This window comes from Bos grunniens, chromosome 16 (genome assembly GCF_055505025.1).
Source record: "Bos grunniens cultivar Pamir isolate PY7600 chromosome 16, Bosgru_T2T1.0, whole genome shotgun sequence".
In the NCBI taxonomy this organism is placed as follows: Eukaryota; Metazoa; Chordata; class Mammalia; order Artiodactyla; family Bovidae; genus Bos; species Bos grunniens.
In genome coordinates, this window is record NC_141180.1 from 68924286 (window position 1) to 68940932 (window position 16647).

General features: G+C 36.0%; 1 protein-coding gene across 7 annotated transcripts in view; it reads right to left on the minus strand.

The window, feature by feature from the left end:
- UCHL5 (ubiquitin C-terminal hydrolase L5) overlaps positions 1-16647 on the minus strand; it is a 41467-nt gene that overhangs the window by 7142 nt on the left and 17678 nt on the right. For 4 of the 7 annotated variants that reach the window (XM_086345363.1, XM_086345362.1, XM_086345366.1 and 1 more), the window contains 6 exons: positions 8273-8398; positions 8129-8190; positions 7916-8046; positions 6125-6188; positions 2066-2168; positions 812-922 (listed from right to left, as the gene is read on the minus strand). In XM_086345363.1, the coding sequence (XP_086201489.1) occupies positions 812-922; positions 2066-2168; positions 6125-6188; positions 7916-8046; positions 8129-8190; positions 8273-8398 (597 nt within the window). Of the gene's footprint in view, positions 1-811; positions 926-2065; positions 2169-6124; positions 6189-7915; positions 8047-8128; positions 8191-8272; positions 8399-16647 lie in introns of all 7 variants that reach the window. The other 3 variants (XM_086345360.1, XM_086345359.1, XM_086345365.1) reach the window with 1 other exon arrangement.

The following is a 16647-nucleotide window of genomic DNA, read 5'->3' on the forward strand; positions in this document are numbered from 1 at the left end:
GAAATATATCCTCAGGAAAAAAATTACGAGAACACTTCTCAGTTGTTAACACTACTAGCATTGCTATTCTGAACCTTTTCATTCATATATACATATACATATAGCACAAAGCAAGTAAGTATATGTTAATGCTGATAGAAACCAAGATTTTCAACTGAAAAGACACAAATGCTTAACTTCAAACATAAAGCCCTTTAATCCTTAGTTCGAGTATTAACATGAATTCCAATTGTATTTTCTCTTCAAAGATAAAAAAAAGAAACTAGTAAAAACGTATTTCTTAGCTCTGAAAAGTCCTGGAAATAATGAAGAATCAATATCGCTAAGCACCCTGAGCAACCAATGGTTGCTAATGGTTTCTAAACACCATTTCTCACCAAAAGAACTCAGGACTTCTTGAAAAAAAATGGCCAATTTCAAGTCTGAAGCAGGAAATGCACAAGATAGAGTCTGAAACATCTTATCATGCTAGAAAGCAAGGAAGCTATCAGACATGAAGACAGTCACATCCAAAGAACTTGGGAGATAGCCTGATGTGCCTCCTAATGGTCAAAGACGGGGTAATTTGAGCATTAAAAATAACTGCAGTGAACATTAGCAACAGATGTTAAATATCTGTTCATAATAATACTTGAAGAAAAATAAAAAGGAAAGAACCTTTCTAGTTACCTCTGTAGGGTACCAGGCGAATCAACACATTCTGAAACCATGTGAATAATGGGGAGAAGAGCAATCAAGCAGTCAATATACCTTCACATCAAAATACACTACACTGTATTAAAACATTAAGGAACAAAAGAAAAACACCTACCTTGTATCGTTTTAATTTCTGTACTTCCTCTTCAATAAGCATCTGATTTTTGGCAACCTCTGACTGAATAGCACTTAACATATTACTGCCCTGATCTGTATCCATGGGTTCCTCCTTGGGGAAAAGAAAAAGAACCAGCACACCCTAATAACTGAGGCTTAAGTCTAAAACATTTTTAGATGATAAACATAGTACAGTCATTTCCCAATTTTGATCTTAATATTGGGGATGGAGTATCAGCTTAATAACTGTAATATTAAAGGATGAAAGAAATACTTATTTAGGGCCTATAAGTAAGCATAAGGAAGAAGTAGTATTTCTCCCAAATTTCTGTGTTCTACAATATGTATGAATTTTTACCTAAAAACCACCCATTGTATAATGTACTGAATTGTTACAATCTTCTATTAGCTATAAAATAAATGTGCTTAAACATACTCAGGAAAATGTGATCAAAGAAATGTAAACAAAAGTCTTTGTCTATTACTAATTCTCTTTGCCAATCATATTTACTAGAAAGATAATCATCATAAGGAATAAAAAAGATTACATGTGACTCCAATGTGCCCAATTAATTCTGTAACAAATATATTCTAACTTGCTTAATTATATAATTAAACTACAGTAAATAGTTAATTGTGAACACTTGGCACCCCACTCCAGTACTTTTGCCTGGAAAATCCCATGGACGGAGGAGCCTGGTAGGCTGCAGTGCGTGGGGTCGCTAGAGTTGGACACGACTGAGCGACTTCACTTTCACTTTTCACTTTCATGCATTGGAGAAGGAAATGGCAACCCACTCCAGTGTTCTTGCCTGGAGAATCCCAGGGATGGGGGAGCCTGGTGGCTGCCATCTATGGGGTCACACAGAGTCGGACACGACTGAAGTGACTTAGCAGCAGCAGCAGCAGCATTTAGTACATACTATTTGTCTGTCACTTTTTTGAAGTGGTCTGTATATATATATCATCTCAGTTATTCTTCACAACAACATTTAAGGTAAAGACTATTATTTTAACTTTACATGAAGAAACTGAGGCACAAAGAAATACACTCGAAATCATACTTTCACTAAGTGGCAAAGGCAGGAGCTGAATTTAGGAAGCCTGACTCCAGGGTGCATTATCTTAACCACCACTCAGGATACTTGATTAAATCTGTATTTTAAAAAAAGGAAGGAAGGAAAGAAGAAAAGAAAATAGTTTCCCTGAGAGAATAACTAGAACTTTGTACATAAAACACATGGCCACAAACCTCAGCAAGTTGTCTTTGTAACTCTGCTATCTTCTGTTCATATATCATTTTTCTGTCAGACACAATAGCCATTAAGTTAAATCGAATTTCACCTTCACTGTACCTAAGAAAAAATGACAGTTTATAATGCAATAAAGAAATGTAACACTGTTATAATTAAGATAATCTATTTTGATTACTTCCTTATTCTCTGGGGTAAACACAAATCTACCAATTGGCTAACCATAAAAACTGACATTTTAAGAAAGCTTTTGTAAAGAGGAGACATTACAATCAATATCACAAAAATACAAACAATCCTAAGAGAATACTATGAAAAATGATATGCCAACAAATGGATAAATTCCTAGAAACAACCTTCTAAGACCGAATCAGAAAGAGATAGAAAATCTGAATAGACTGATTACTAGTTATATAACTAAATGAGTAGGGTTTCCCTGATGGCTCAGTGGTAAAGAATATGCCTGCCAATGCAGGAGACGTGGATTTGATACCTGGGTTGGGAAATCCCCTGGAGAAGGAAATGACAACCCACTCTAATTCTCTTGCCTGAAAAATCCCATGGACAGAAGATCCTGGGATTGCAATAGAGTCAGACATGATTTAAAGACTAAACAACAAACAATAACAATAGTTGAATCAGTAATCAAAAAAAAAAAAAAAAATCCCAACAAACAAAATCCAAGACCAGATAACTTCACAGGGGAATTTTACCAAACATTTAAAGAACAGCTAATATTAATACTTATATTTCTCAAACTATTCTAAAAAAAATTAAGAGGAGAGAATACTTCCAAACTCATTCTGAGTATGGCATTACCCTGATAAAAAATCAGAGACACTTCAGATAAAATTACAAGCCAATATCCCTGGTGAACACACATGCAAAAACTCTCAATAAAATATTAGTAAACTGAATTCAACAACACATTAAAAAGATCATACATCATGATCAAGTGGGATTTATTCTAGGGATGTAAAGATGGTTCAACATACACAAATCAATTAGTGTGATAACTGCATCAACAAAACAAAGGGGAGAAATCACATGATCATCTCAATAGAGGCAGAAAAACTATTTGACAAAATTCAATATCCATTCACGATTAAAAACTCTTTAACAAACTTTGTATAGACGGAACATATATCAACACAGTAAGGGCTAAGCCTACTGCTAACATCATATTCAATGGTGAAAAGCTAAAAAGCTTTTCCTCTAAGATTAGGAACAAGACAAGGATGCCTACTCTCACCACTTTTATTCAACACAGTATTAGAAGTCCTAGCCACAGCAACCACACAATAAAAAGAAATAAAAGGCATCCAAATTAGAAAGAAAGAAGCAAAACTCACTATTTGCTGATGACATGAAACTAAATACAAAATACCCTAAAAACTCTATCAGAAAACTATTAGAGCTATTAATAGTTTTAATAGCTAATAAAAACTATTGCATTTCTATATACTAATAATGACTATCAGAAAGACAAACCAAGAAAACAATTCCCTGTACAATTACTTCAAAAAGAATAAAATACCTAGGAATAAAGTTAACAAATATAGTTAACCATATCTACAGGGTGAAAACACACTGAATAACTGAATTTATCAGCAGAAACCATGGAGACCAGAAGGGAGTGGCATAACATTTCTCAAGTGCTACAAGAAAAGACTATGAACTGGAGATAAAGTAAACTTCAGAGTAAAGAAAATTACTAGAGAGGGACAGCAATGCATAATGGTAAAAATGTCAATCCACCAAAATGAAATAGTGATTGTAAGTGTTCATGCACCAAACAACAGACCTGCAACAATATATAAAGCTTTAAAAACTGATAAAACCAAAATTAGAAACAGGCAAATTCAAAACTGTCTCAATTTGCAAATGATCTGATTATCTATGTAGGAAATGCCAAGGAATTCACAAAAAGCTTCTAAAGCTGGTGGGTGAGTTTAGCAAGGCTGAAGGATGCAAGACAAAGAAAGAAAAAAAATTAAACTTTATTTCTATACACTAACAATGATCACATGGAAATTAAAAATTAAAATACAGTATCATTTGTTATCAGTCAAAAGAACATGATCTACTTGGGATATAAATCTGAAAAAACATGTATGGAATTAGTATGCTAAAAAACACAAAATGCCGATGAAAGAAATTAAAGAAGATTCAAGTAAATGGAAGGTCATATCATGTTCATGGATTGCAAGCATCAGCTGAGTTAAAAAAAAATACCAATTCTCCTAAAATTGATGTTTGACACAATTCCTATCAATAGCCCAACAAGAACTTTTGTAGATACAAAATTACACTATAATTTACATGGAGGGCAGAATAACTATAACAGCTAAAACAACTTTAAAGAAAAAGAATAAAGTTGGAGGCATCAGACTATTCTAATACTTATAATAAAGCTACAGCAATCAAGACTGTGAGGTTCTTGCAGAGAAGAGAAAAACAGATCAGTGGAACAGAAGAGTGAACCCAGAAACAGACCACACAAATGTGCCCAACCGGATTTTTTTTTTTTTATAAGGGTGCAGGAGCAGTTCAGTAAAGGATAGCCTTTTTAACAAATGGTGCTAAACCAATTGAAAATATGAAGCAAAAAAATGAACCTTGACCTAACTTCACATCACACAAAAATTAATTCAAAATACATCACAGACTTGTACGTAAAGTATTATCCTATAAACCCTTAAAGAGAAAAAGGGGAAAATCTTTGGGACCTAGGTTTAGGCAAAGATTTCTTAGGTTGGACAACAAAAATACATATTGGGAAAACTGACAAACTGGGCTAGACTGGAATGGAGAACTTTTGCTCTGTGAAAGACCACAATGGAGGATGGGTCGATGGGACCGGGAAAGACTGTTTTCAGTCAAGTGTCTGAGGAAGGACTGGTGGTATAAAGAACCTCAAGGCTCCACAGTCAGAAAACAAACAATTCAGTTACAAAATAAACAAAAGGCATGATCTTCAACATTAGTCATTAGGGAAACGCAGATTAAAACCACAAGGAAATATCACTACCCACCTACTAAAATGGCTAAGAGAAAAAATTTTGACAAAACCAAATCCTAGCTAGCTTGTGGAGAAACTGGATCACTTATACTATACCACAGCTGGAAATGTAAAATAAAATAGTACAGCCACTCTGGAAGAGTTTGTCAATTTCTTTAAAAAAATCAAACATGCATTTACCATACAGCTAGGTATTACCTCAGAGAAACAAAAATTTATGTCCACATAAAAATATGTACACAAATGTTTACTGCAGCTTTATTCATAATAGCAAAAACCAGAAAATAATCCAGATGTCCTTCAATAGCTGAATGGACAAAAAAAATAATAATAGACTATCCATACCACGGACTACTACTCATCTATAGAAAAGAAGGTACTACTGATAATCCTAACATCCTGGATGAATCTCCAAAGAATTACACTGGGTGAAAAAAGTCAATTCAAAAAGGTCACATATTTTATGATTTCATTTATGTGACACTCCTAAAATGACAAAAATTATAGAACTAGGGATTAAGGATGGGGGTGGCAGAGCAGGGGTATAGTGGTTGCAGCTATAAAAGGGCATCATGAAGAACCACTGCAGTGATGGAATTATCCTGCATCTTGACTGCATCAGCATCAGTATCTGGCTGTGACACTGTACCACAGTTTTATAAGATGTTCCTCCCGAAGGGTAGAGGGTACACAGGATCTCTCTGATTTATTTTTATAACTTAATGTGAATCTATAATTATCTCAACATAAAAATTAATTTAATAAAAAAGACAGCCCTGAAACAATAAACTTCACAAAATAACTGTATAAAGTATCTACCTAAACAGAGATGTGCATATTTAGCTCCTATGAAGACAAGATAACTTATTATTATGTAGAATTTAGAAATTTTTCTGTATGATTTCCTGAACATATTAATCCAATCCAAAGAAAAAGTTTGGTAAGTATTGTTAAAACAACAATAAAAAAAAAGGCTTAAAGAAATGTTTAAAAATGAGGACATTCGTTATGCCAAAGAGATAAGCTGAGCATTTACTTTTGTATCCTTTTTTCTATGACTGGCCTCACTGCGCTGATCCAGTCATCTTGATTGCATGCACCTAGGAAGAAATGCAAAAGCATTTACTTCAGATTTGACATCAATATTATTTCAAAAGTTTACTCAAAGTATTTTTTATTAATATTTTGGCAAATTCATTATAGTAAAAAACTTTTTAGCATAACTATGTTAAGCTTCAACTCTTACTTTCTCAGGAATGATTATGGGGAAATGATAAGTTATCGTAATTTGCATTGTCACATTATTGTGTCCCTTAGTGGTGCTAGACAAATGTTTGAGAAAGTAATGAATTAGGGAATTATTTCATTAAAACTCTTTGTCTCTGTGAGATAAGGATGACTGCCTTTCATTTTACAGATGATGAAACTGAGGGCTAAGAAAAGCCTGCTCACATGTTAGTGACAAAATAAGGATTCAATCCTTATCTGACTCCCCACCATCACAACTATAGAAAAAAAAATACTGAAATCCACACACAACGCAAAACTGATTTTACCCAGTTATTTTAATCCTCCCTTTTCACCTATATTTTAGCATAGCCCCAGCTGCGTAGCAAAACTGGCCGTTCTGTTTTATAGTTTACGTCCTTTACAGCTGATGGATCCAATGAATACAGAGTGGCTGACCAGACAGATGCCCAGAGAGAAAATGCAGAGATCAGATCAACCCCCAACCAGAAAAAATCAACTTCTACATAATTCAAAGAACACTCTATTAATTTTCTTTAAGAAACATAGAAAAATAAATATTTTTAAACATGTAAATCTGCATTAGATGAACTACTGGTTCCAGGCATGGGTGTGGGCAGTAAGAATAGAATAAGCAAAATAAAACTTCAATTTTTAGTTTTTAATCTGGAAGTATAAAAGTTTTGCGAATAGCAAATAACATTCAGTTCAGTTCAGTTCAATCGCTCAGTCGTGTCCGACTCTTTGCGACCCCATGAGTTGCGGCACGCCAGGCCTCCCTGTCCATCACCAATTCCCGGAGTTCACTCAGACTCACGTCCCTCAAGTCAGTGATGCCATCTAGCCATCTCATCCTCTGCCATCCCCTTCTCCTCCTGCCCCCAATCCCTCCCAGCATCAGAGTCTTTTCCAATTTCATAAAAACAGGTTTCACTGAACTTAAACCAAACTTTAAAAAGAGAAAAAGAAAACTTAATGAGGTAAAATACGGAGTTAAACTTCTTTTGTGGGTCTGTTAGTTCATTACTAGATCAGAACCACCTCAGCCTCACTCAATAACCATTTATCATGAGCTCCAGGCTGGAGTTGGGGTGGGATCAGGACAAATCCACCCTTTGGCACAAAGGACAGCACAGTACTGCACTATTTAAATAGAAGCTTTGAAGAAAAACATTCCTATAGACTGTTGAACACTGAATTACAGAGATTCTGAAAGATCTAAATCCAAGGGAAAATACTTTACCACAGATGACAGGGATGGGATCATATTTCTTATCAATAACAAGTTAAGTTCACTGAAAGAAGTAGTTTTTAAAAGTTAACTGAAAAATCAAAAATAAATTATGTAATCTAGGGACTAAAAACACTTATCTCATAGGAAAAAATTAAAGGTCCCAATGAAACTACAGTAGTCAACATGTCCTCACTGTCTATTACTTAGTTTCATAAAGGACTGAAGAGCTTAAGGACATCACCTCCCCTTTCAAAACCTACACCGCACTGGGACTGAAACAAAGGTAAACATCTAATCCTTTTTTCTTCATCAAAATTGAAATGCCAGGAATAGGAACCACATTACCTAAGTCAATCGGTCCTTCTCTTAATCCATCTAGTTCATACAGTCTTCCATTAACAGGAACATAACTGACAAAGTGAAAAGCATCTTCTTCTTTTGCTGCTGTCTTAGCATCAAATTCAAACATTTGCTGTCTACAGGGAAGAGAAAAACAATGAGAAACAAATCGGCAAAGATAAACCAGCCAATATTATATTTAATATAAAGTCCTTTTACCTGGCAAAACTGTTGTGCACTTGTCGGATGACATCTGAATTACTCAGCGCCAAACCTTTCATCTGAAATAAGTTTTAAAAGTAGCCTATTAAAATAAGAACCACCACAAACAAGATATTTTAGGAATAATAAGATTGTACTCACAGCTGCATCGAAACTTTGTGAAAATTCTTTAAACTCTGATAATGTCTCTCCTAAATGGACATCTTGATGCGTGCAGTTCAATAACACACTTACTATGGCTTGAGTAGCACAAGCATTATTAATTACCTATAAAATATAAAAGGAAAAATATTATCAATGTGTTTAAAAAAACCCAGCTTTCAACTGGTGACACTGACCCCTAAAATATGAAAAAAATATCTTCCAAATTTTACTTAATATAGTATTAGCATAAACATAATAAACATGAGTAATTTCCATTTTTAATCTATTTTCAGGAATTCTATGCAATTCTGGAGCTGAATCAAATAAATTAAATGAACTCATAATTGAAGACTAATCTAGTTAGAGTAACGAAATCCATCTTTCCTGGTCTAAAATACACCTGATAAAACCAAAAGAGCCTATCCTTCCCTCTTATTCACTTCCTAATAAGCTTGTTTCTGCCTACAAATACTCAATCCAAATTTCAGAATCCACTGCAAACTCTAACTTACCTGTGTAATTTTAGAGAAATTATGCAACAATCTATATTAGTTTCTTCCCTCATTTGAATTCCTAAAAATGACAGCATAAACAGCAGTATACTGTCCAGATATTTTTCAATGCAATCTTTACAGCCCTAACCTCTAGCTATTAACTATTTATTTAACAAATTGTGAGGACCTTACATTCTACTGAGAGAAGAAAACATTTAGATAGCACTTATGTGTCAAGTACTTTTCTAGGCTTCTTTTAATCCTGTCAGTTAACAATTTAAGAAGAAGGAGTAATATTATTATCCTCATTTTACATTTGTGGAAGCTGAGGAACAAAGAGGTTAAGTAACTTGCCCAGAGGGCACAGAGCTAAGAGGCAGGTGATCTGGTGTGAGAAATCCCTGTACTTTGCCAACATTGGAGGCTGGCTCCATACACACTTGTGGTCTCTCCAACGAGATTATAACCTACTTATGGACAAGGGCTTCTGCCACACTCCCTACAGCACCTACTCAGAGTTGAGATTACAGAGCTGGAAAGAGTCTCAGACCATCATTGCAGATGCCAGCTAGAGTCACTGTAAAGTTAAACTTGATAAATTATTTTTTAAAATACAATTTATTCCCACTGCTGTATTTCATTACTACACTGTAATTAAAAACCATTTTCCAAAAATGTTATGATCTGACAATTTGATAAATTACTTCTATTTTGCCTGATTTCAAAATAAAATCCTTCAATCATCTTCCTTCATTAACTCTTACACGCCTACACTTTTTTGTGGTCAGAGACTTTTGAAATCTTATAAATATCTGTGAGTTCTTACACTTTTGACTGCAGTATGTTTAAGAAATTCCTTGATAAGCCTGCTTTTTCCATTAGAGAACACTCTCTTACTCCCAACTCTCAAACAGTAATAACAACACACTCTTCGAATTCCCCTTACAGTATGGTTGACGATTAGAGAAAAGTAACAGTAGATCCAGAATCCAATTAACATTGCCGCTGACTTCTTTTAATATGTATTCTGATCTGAATCACAGTTCTTTAGTAAATTTGGATGAAAATTTGTAATGATTAAAGGAGACATCATAAAGGTCATTAACTAAAACAAGACTTAGGGCTGTCTTATCTTGGGCCAAAATTATCTGGGGATGAGTTGGTAGGACTGAAGTCAACAGAAGTTAAAATTTATACTCATTCACACATTCTTTCAAAATGATGACACATTAAAGACACAGTCTATACCCAATGCTAGACACTAGACACTGAGGCTATGGCAGAAAATACTAACAAACACTCCTATGATCTAAGAACTTCAAATCTGTAATCTATCACTTCAGAAATTTTTTTAAAGGATTAGTAAAGAACTCTATGCAAAATCATCAAACTGTATACATTAAATATGCAGGTTTTTTGTGTATGTTATATGTCAATAAAGTTGGGTTTAAAAAAAAAAGATAGAGAAAATCATGTGGTTACTGATCCTCCTCTTCTGTAGTTAATAAGGACTTAACAGTATCCATGATTTATTACCAGCCTGTTTTGTGTTTGTGTGAAGAATAGTCATTATGTGCGTGCATGGGTATAAATATGCCTCTTTAAGTTTTTAAATGAGTTTAGTGCCACCAAGTGGTAAGGCTATAAACAGCACATGAGTCTCTCTTGGGGGAGATCTTCCAAGACCCCCAGGGGATGCCTCAAACATGCACAGTACTAACCCCGAAAAATAAAATGTTCTTTCCTATGCTAATGAGCTGGTAGCATCCACAAGGGGCAAAGGGATGCGTCACACCCCATGTAGGATGGAGGACAGCATGAGATTTCGTCACACTATTCAGAACAGCACACAGTTTAAAACTCACGGTTTACTTCTGAAATTTTCCATTTAATATTTTCAAATAGAGCTGACCAAACCCATGGAAAGTAAAACAGCAGATAAGAGGGGGAATATTGCACAGAAGTAGCAAAAAATTCTTTTTCAGACACTAAAAAGTTCACAGCCATTCAGTTCAAATATTTACTGAAACACCCACTGGGGGCCAGACACTGTGATAATGCTGAACACAGTGAACATAAGAGATGCGGTCCTTGTCCTCATGAAACATGTAAAAATCACCTTATATACATCCTTTCGGAAGAACTTAAAACTTACTTCAGAAAATAATTTCTGCAGTATAAATTATGTATACAGTCCGCAACTGCTTAAATCTTTAACTAGTCCTGAGTGTTCTACTAAAAGCATTCTGACTTGTAACACACTTAAATAAAGCAGTAGTTTAACAACAGAAGGAAGGCTAGACCAGGAGGTCACAAGAAGGATTGCCCCAGAACCTTAGGAATTTGGTCTGAATTCCTTGAAGAGGCCATATATTCTCTAATTCATCTGAGCTCTTCCACTCTCTACCTCTTACACAAAATCCAATTCACACATTCATGCTGCCAGCTACCTGACTTCACAACACACAGGCTAGAGAACAACTTCTTATCCTGGTGTACCGAAAAGAACATGGCAGATGCCTAGAGAAATACATCTAAAACTGCTTGAAGTACTGCATTACAAATTATAGTCAATCTTCACTGAGTCATAGCTATAGGATAAATTAATACTTTTTTAATATTTATTAACAGACTTTATTTTCTTGGGCTCCAAAATTACTGATGGTAACTGTAGCCATGAAATTAAATGACGCTCATTCCTTGGAAGAAAAGCTATGACGAACCTAGACAGTGTATTAAAAAGCAGAGACAGGACTTCCAGTTCAAGATGGTGGCGTAGAACACATACTCATCTCCTCCTGCAAGAGCACCAAAATCACAACTAGCTGTTGAGCAGCCATCGACAGGAGGACACTGGGATCTACCAAAGAGACACCCCACGTCCAGAGACAAAGAAGAAGCTGCAGAAAGACAGCAGGAGGGGCACAATCATGATAAAATCAAATCCCATTCCCGAAAAGTGGGTGACCCACAAAATAATACCAAAGAAGTTCTCCCAACCGTTGTGAAGGTTCTGAACCCCATGTCAGGCTTCCCGGCCTAGGAATCTGACAAAGGAACTGAGAATCCCCAGAGAATCTGACCTTGAAGGCCAGCAGGATTTGATTACAAGATTTTCACAGGCTAGGGGAAACAGAGACTCCAGTCTCAGAGGGCACAAACAAAACCTTGTATGCACCGAGACTCAGAGGAAAGGAGCAATGACTCCACGGGATACTGAACCAAAACTACCTGCTACTGTTGAAGGGTCTCCTGTGGAGGTGTGGGTTGTCAGGGGCTCACCACAGGGACGGGGGCACTGGCAGCAGCAGTCTGGGAAGGTCCCCTTTGGCGTAAACCCTCTTGGAGGTTGCCATTAACTGGACCATAGAGCCTGCAGACCAGAGGGCTGGGCCACCTCAGGCCAAAAAAACTACCAGGGAGGGAATCCACTTGGATTAAAGCTTACTGAGCAAGGCCCTGCCCACTAGAGCAAGAGCCAGTTTTTCCCACCACCACTTTTAAGAGAACACTGAAAGCATAGTAGAACCTAGAGAACAGAGAAGGGAATTCATTCCAGGAAGAGAAAAGGGTACAAAAAGGAACAAATTAAGATGACATGTTTGATACAATAAGTATATTGGTCTGCCTGTATTAGTATGCTTGTAGTCAAGAGTATGGGGTCCTTAGTCATCTACTAAATCAGTATTGGTAAGTAATTAGGAGCTTACCCTAGGAGTAAGATATTTTAAATAGAAATAGCAGTAAAAACAGTGATTCAGAAAGGTTCGGTTTAATACAGTTTACAGGAAGGATTGAAAATGGCTAAAAACAAACAAGATCCACTGGGTTGCTACCCTAAAGCTGCTGCTGCTGCTGCTGCTAAGTCGCCTCAGTCATGTCCAACTCTGTGCAACCCCATAGACAGCAGTCCACTAGGCTCCTCCATCCCCGGGATACTCCAGGCAAGAATACTGGAATGGGTTGCCATTTCCTTCTCCAATGCATGCATGCTAAGTCACTTCAGTCGTGTCCAACTCTGTGCAACCCCATAGACAGCAGTCCACCAGTCTCCTCCATCCACAGGGTTCTCCATGCAAGAATACTGGAGTAGGTTGCCATTTCCTTCTCCAACCCTAATGCTTGTGGTTGTTTAGTCACTAAGCCATGTCTGACTCTTTTGCGACCCCATGGGCTGTATGCCTGCCAACCTCCTCTGTCCATGGGATTTCCCAGGCAAAAATACTGGAGTGGGTTGCCATTTTCTTCTCCGGGCAATCTTCCTGACCCAGAGATCAAACCCATGTCTCCAGCACTGGCAGGCAGATTTTATAGCACTGAGACACCAGGGAAGCCCCATACATAATGCTGCTAAGTCGCTTCAGTCGTGTCTGACTCTGTGTGACCCCAGAGACGGCAGCCCACCAGGCTTCCCCGTCCCTGGGATTCTCCAGGCAAGAACACTGGAGTGGGTTGCCATTTCCTTCTCCAATGCATGAAAGTGAAAAGTGAAAGTGAAGTCGCTCAGTCGTGTCCGACTCTAGCGACCCCATGCACTGCAGCCTACCAGGCTCCTCCGTCCATGGGATTTTCCAGGCAAAAGTACTGGAGTGGGGTGCCATTGCCTTCTCTGCATACATAATGCTAGTATGAAATAATAAAGGGCAATAGGTTAATGGAGCAAACAAAACTAGAATTACCCAAATGTGCAAGTCAGAACTCAAGGTGTCAGGTATACAACTAAAAATAAGATTAAAACAAAATAAGGGGATATGAATAACAATCATACAAAACAATTTTGTAAACTTAAACTAAAATGGAGAAATTAAAAAAAAATCTTACCAGAACTAAGTCAAGAAAAAATAAGTAGCCCAAATAAGTCTTTTAACTAGCACATGGCTACAGTAATTAAAAATACATTCACAAAGAAAATACCAGGCACAGATGATTTCATAGGCCAATTCTACCAAAATTTGAAGAAACAGACCATTTAAATTTTATACAAATTCTTCAGGACAATTACAAAACAGAAGAAATTTCAACCCAATTCATGAAATAAGCACAGCCTTAATATAAAAACTAGCCAAAGTCATTACAAGAAAGGAAAATTAAGGCCCATTTCATTCAAAAATATAGATGTTAAAAAAACTCTAAACAAATATTGAATTAAATTAAACAGTGCATAAAAAGAGAATATATCATGACCAACAGGGCTTATCTTAGATATGAAAGAATGATTTAATATTAGAAAAATTCATAAATGTAACTAACCATATTAACCTATTAAGAGGGAAAATAAAAGTGATCATGTTAACAGATGCAGAAAAGCATCTGAAAAAACTTAGTCCTTCCATAATAAGGACACTTACTAAATTATTAAACGAATGTCCTTACCCAAAAAAGAATATTAAGGAAAAAAAAAAATCTGAAATGGGAAATGGTAAAAGCATTCCCTCTAAAATCACAATGATTTTATTGGAGGTTTAAACCAGGCAATAAGATAGGAAAAACAGAGACAGAGGGATTCAAAATAAGGAAATAAGACTGGTATTATTGATATAGTAATTTAGATAGAAACACTTCTCTCAAACCAACAAATAACAGAGATAACAGAGTTGAGGAAGATGGCTAAATATAATATTAAGACATAAAAATTAATTATCTTTTATACAAGCAGCAAACATCTAGAAAATGCAACTGAAGATGATTTATAACAGAGATATCAAGAAATTAAAATAACTCTAACAAAATATGTAAAAGACCTTTATCAAGAAAATTATGCAACATATTAAAGATAATAAAAGCTTAAACACACATCTAAAAGTAAATAAATAAAAGCAGGTCTAAATAGAGAAACATATTATGTTTGTGACTTAATATCATGAAGATATAAATTCTCCCCAAGTTGATATATATATTCAATGTTATTCGAGTCAAAATTCCAATAGAAGTTTTCATACAGTTTGATACAGTTTCATGACTGAAATTTATATGAAGAGCACAGGAAGGATATTTCCAAAAAAGAGCAGGTAGGGGAGACATGACCTATTAGATATGAGAACTTACAAAGAAGTGAAAAGAATTAAATCAGGGTGGTATGGGCACAGAGACAGACAAAAGTGATCAGCACAACTCAGGAAACACACACACACGTATGGAACACATATACAACAGGGGTGGCATGTAAGATAAATAAGGAAATATGGATGTTCAAAAAAAGGGTGATCTAGGTGGGAAAAAAGTAAAATTGAAACCCTACCTCAAGTGATATACCAAAATCCAATTCCTGATGAATTATGGACATAGATATCAAAAATTAAAACTTAAATGTATAGGTAAATATCTTTCATAACTTCAGATAGATAACACTTTATTAAACAAGATACAAAAAGCACAGGCTCTAAAATACAAATTTCCATCATCAAAAAACACCCATAAAAAGTAAAACAATAAAGTACCAATTTGAAGCAGTATCATGAATATATAAACAATGCCTAGAAATCAAAAAGAAAAGTACATTAAACCTACAGAAAAGTAACTTAAGACTTTCACAGAAGAAACACATATGCCACTAGGTATCAAGACCCTATCAACAGGATTAGTGACCAGGGAGATGTAAACTCAGACCACGAAGACATACCATTTTAGAATGAGCTGGCTGGCAAAAATCAAAGAGGCCTAACAATACCGCATATTGGAGTACATGGCTACACAGTAACTCAGATATTGCTAGTACAGGTATAAACTGAAGCCTCTACTTCAGAAAGCACTTTGATATTTCCTCCTTAAGTTATACATTTACCTATCAGATGGAGTAGGATGGTACTTCTGGTTACACATCAGGAGAAATTCACACATCTACAATAGATGTACAAAAGTAAGTAGAGCTACACAGTTCACAGTGATGCAAATGAAAACTAAAACACTAATTTACGAAGAAAAAATAATTATTTAAGCTTCCCAGGTGGCTCGGTGGTAAAGAGTCTCCCTGCCAATGCAGGAGCCATGGGTTTCATCCCTGGATCAGGAATATCCCCTGGAGGAGGAAATGGAAACCCACTCCAGTATTCTTCCCTGGGAAATCCCATGGACAGAGAAGCCTGGTGGGCTACACAGTCCATGGGGTCACAGAAGAGTCAGACAGGACTTAGTGACTAAACAACAGCAAACAACTGCTTACTCTTCATGCATGTTCATGCAATCACTATTGTACACCATGCAAAATAAGTTGGATAAATCTTAATAATATAAAATTAATCCAAAACCCCGTAACTATCAATAAATACACAGAACATGATACTTTTTATAAAGTTAAAATTTTATACACACGCGGCCGTTTCAGGATTTGAAAAAATTATATAGAGTAGAAAGCAAGGAAATGAGATACAGAATTCAACATGCAGGTTACTCAGATGAAGGGACGGAGGACGAAAGCCATGTTGGGGGACACGGAATGACAGATGGTAGGTTTACTTGGCAGGTTTATTAGGGTGAGTTCTAAGGTGCTTACTAGTTATAAAGTAGCCAAATGAGTGAAGTAAAGGAGGGCAGGAATGTATGTCATGAATCAGGGATAATCGTAATTCCATTTTGTGTACTGGAAGGTCAATTTTTTAAAAAGGAGAAAAGAAAAGCACAGGCATCATCATTGACTGATATGCTCTCTTCCTTAGACACTCCCAATCATTACACATTAAAGGTGCTAGTTACTTTATCTCTTGAGTGTTATTCAAATCTGTTCACATCTATCCCTACTAGGAGTGTTACCTACTCTGGCATGGACTTCTACAGAAGTCTACTAACTGATATGTCATCTCATACCCTTTACCACTCCTTCCTCAAACACATTCCCCACACTGGAGCCAAAGTGATCTCTTCTAAATGAAAATCTAATCATAT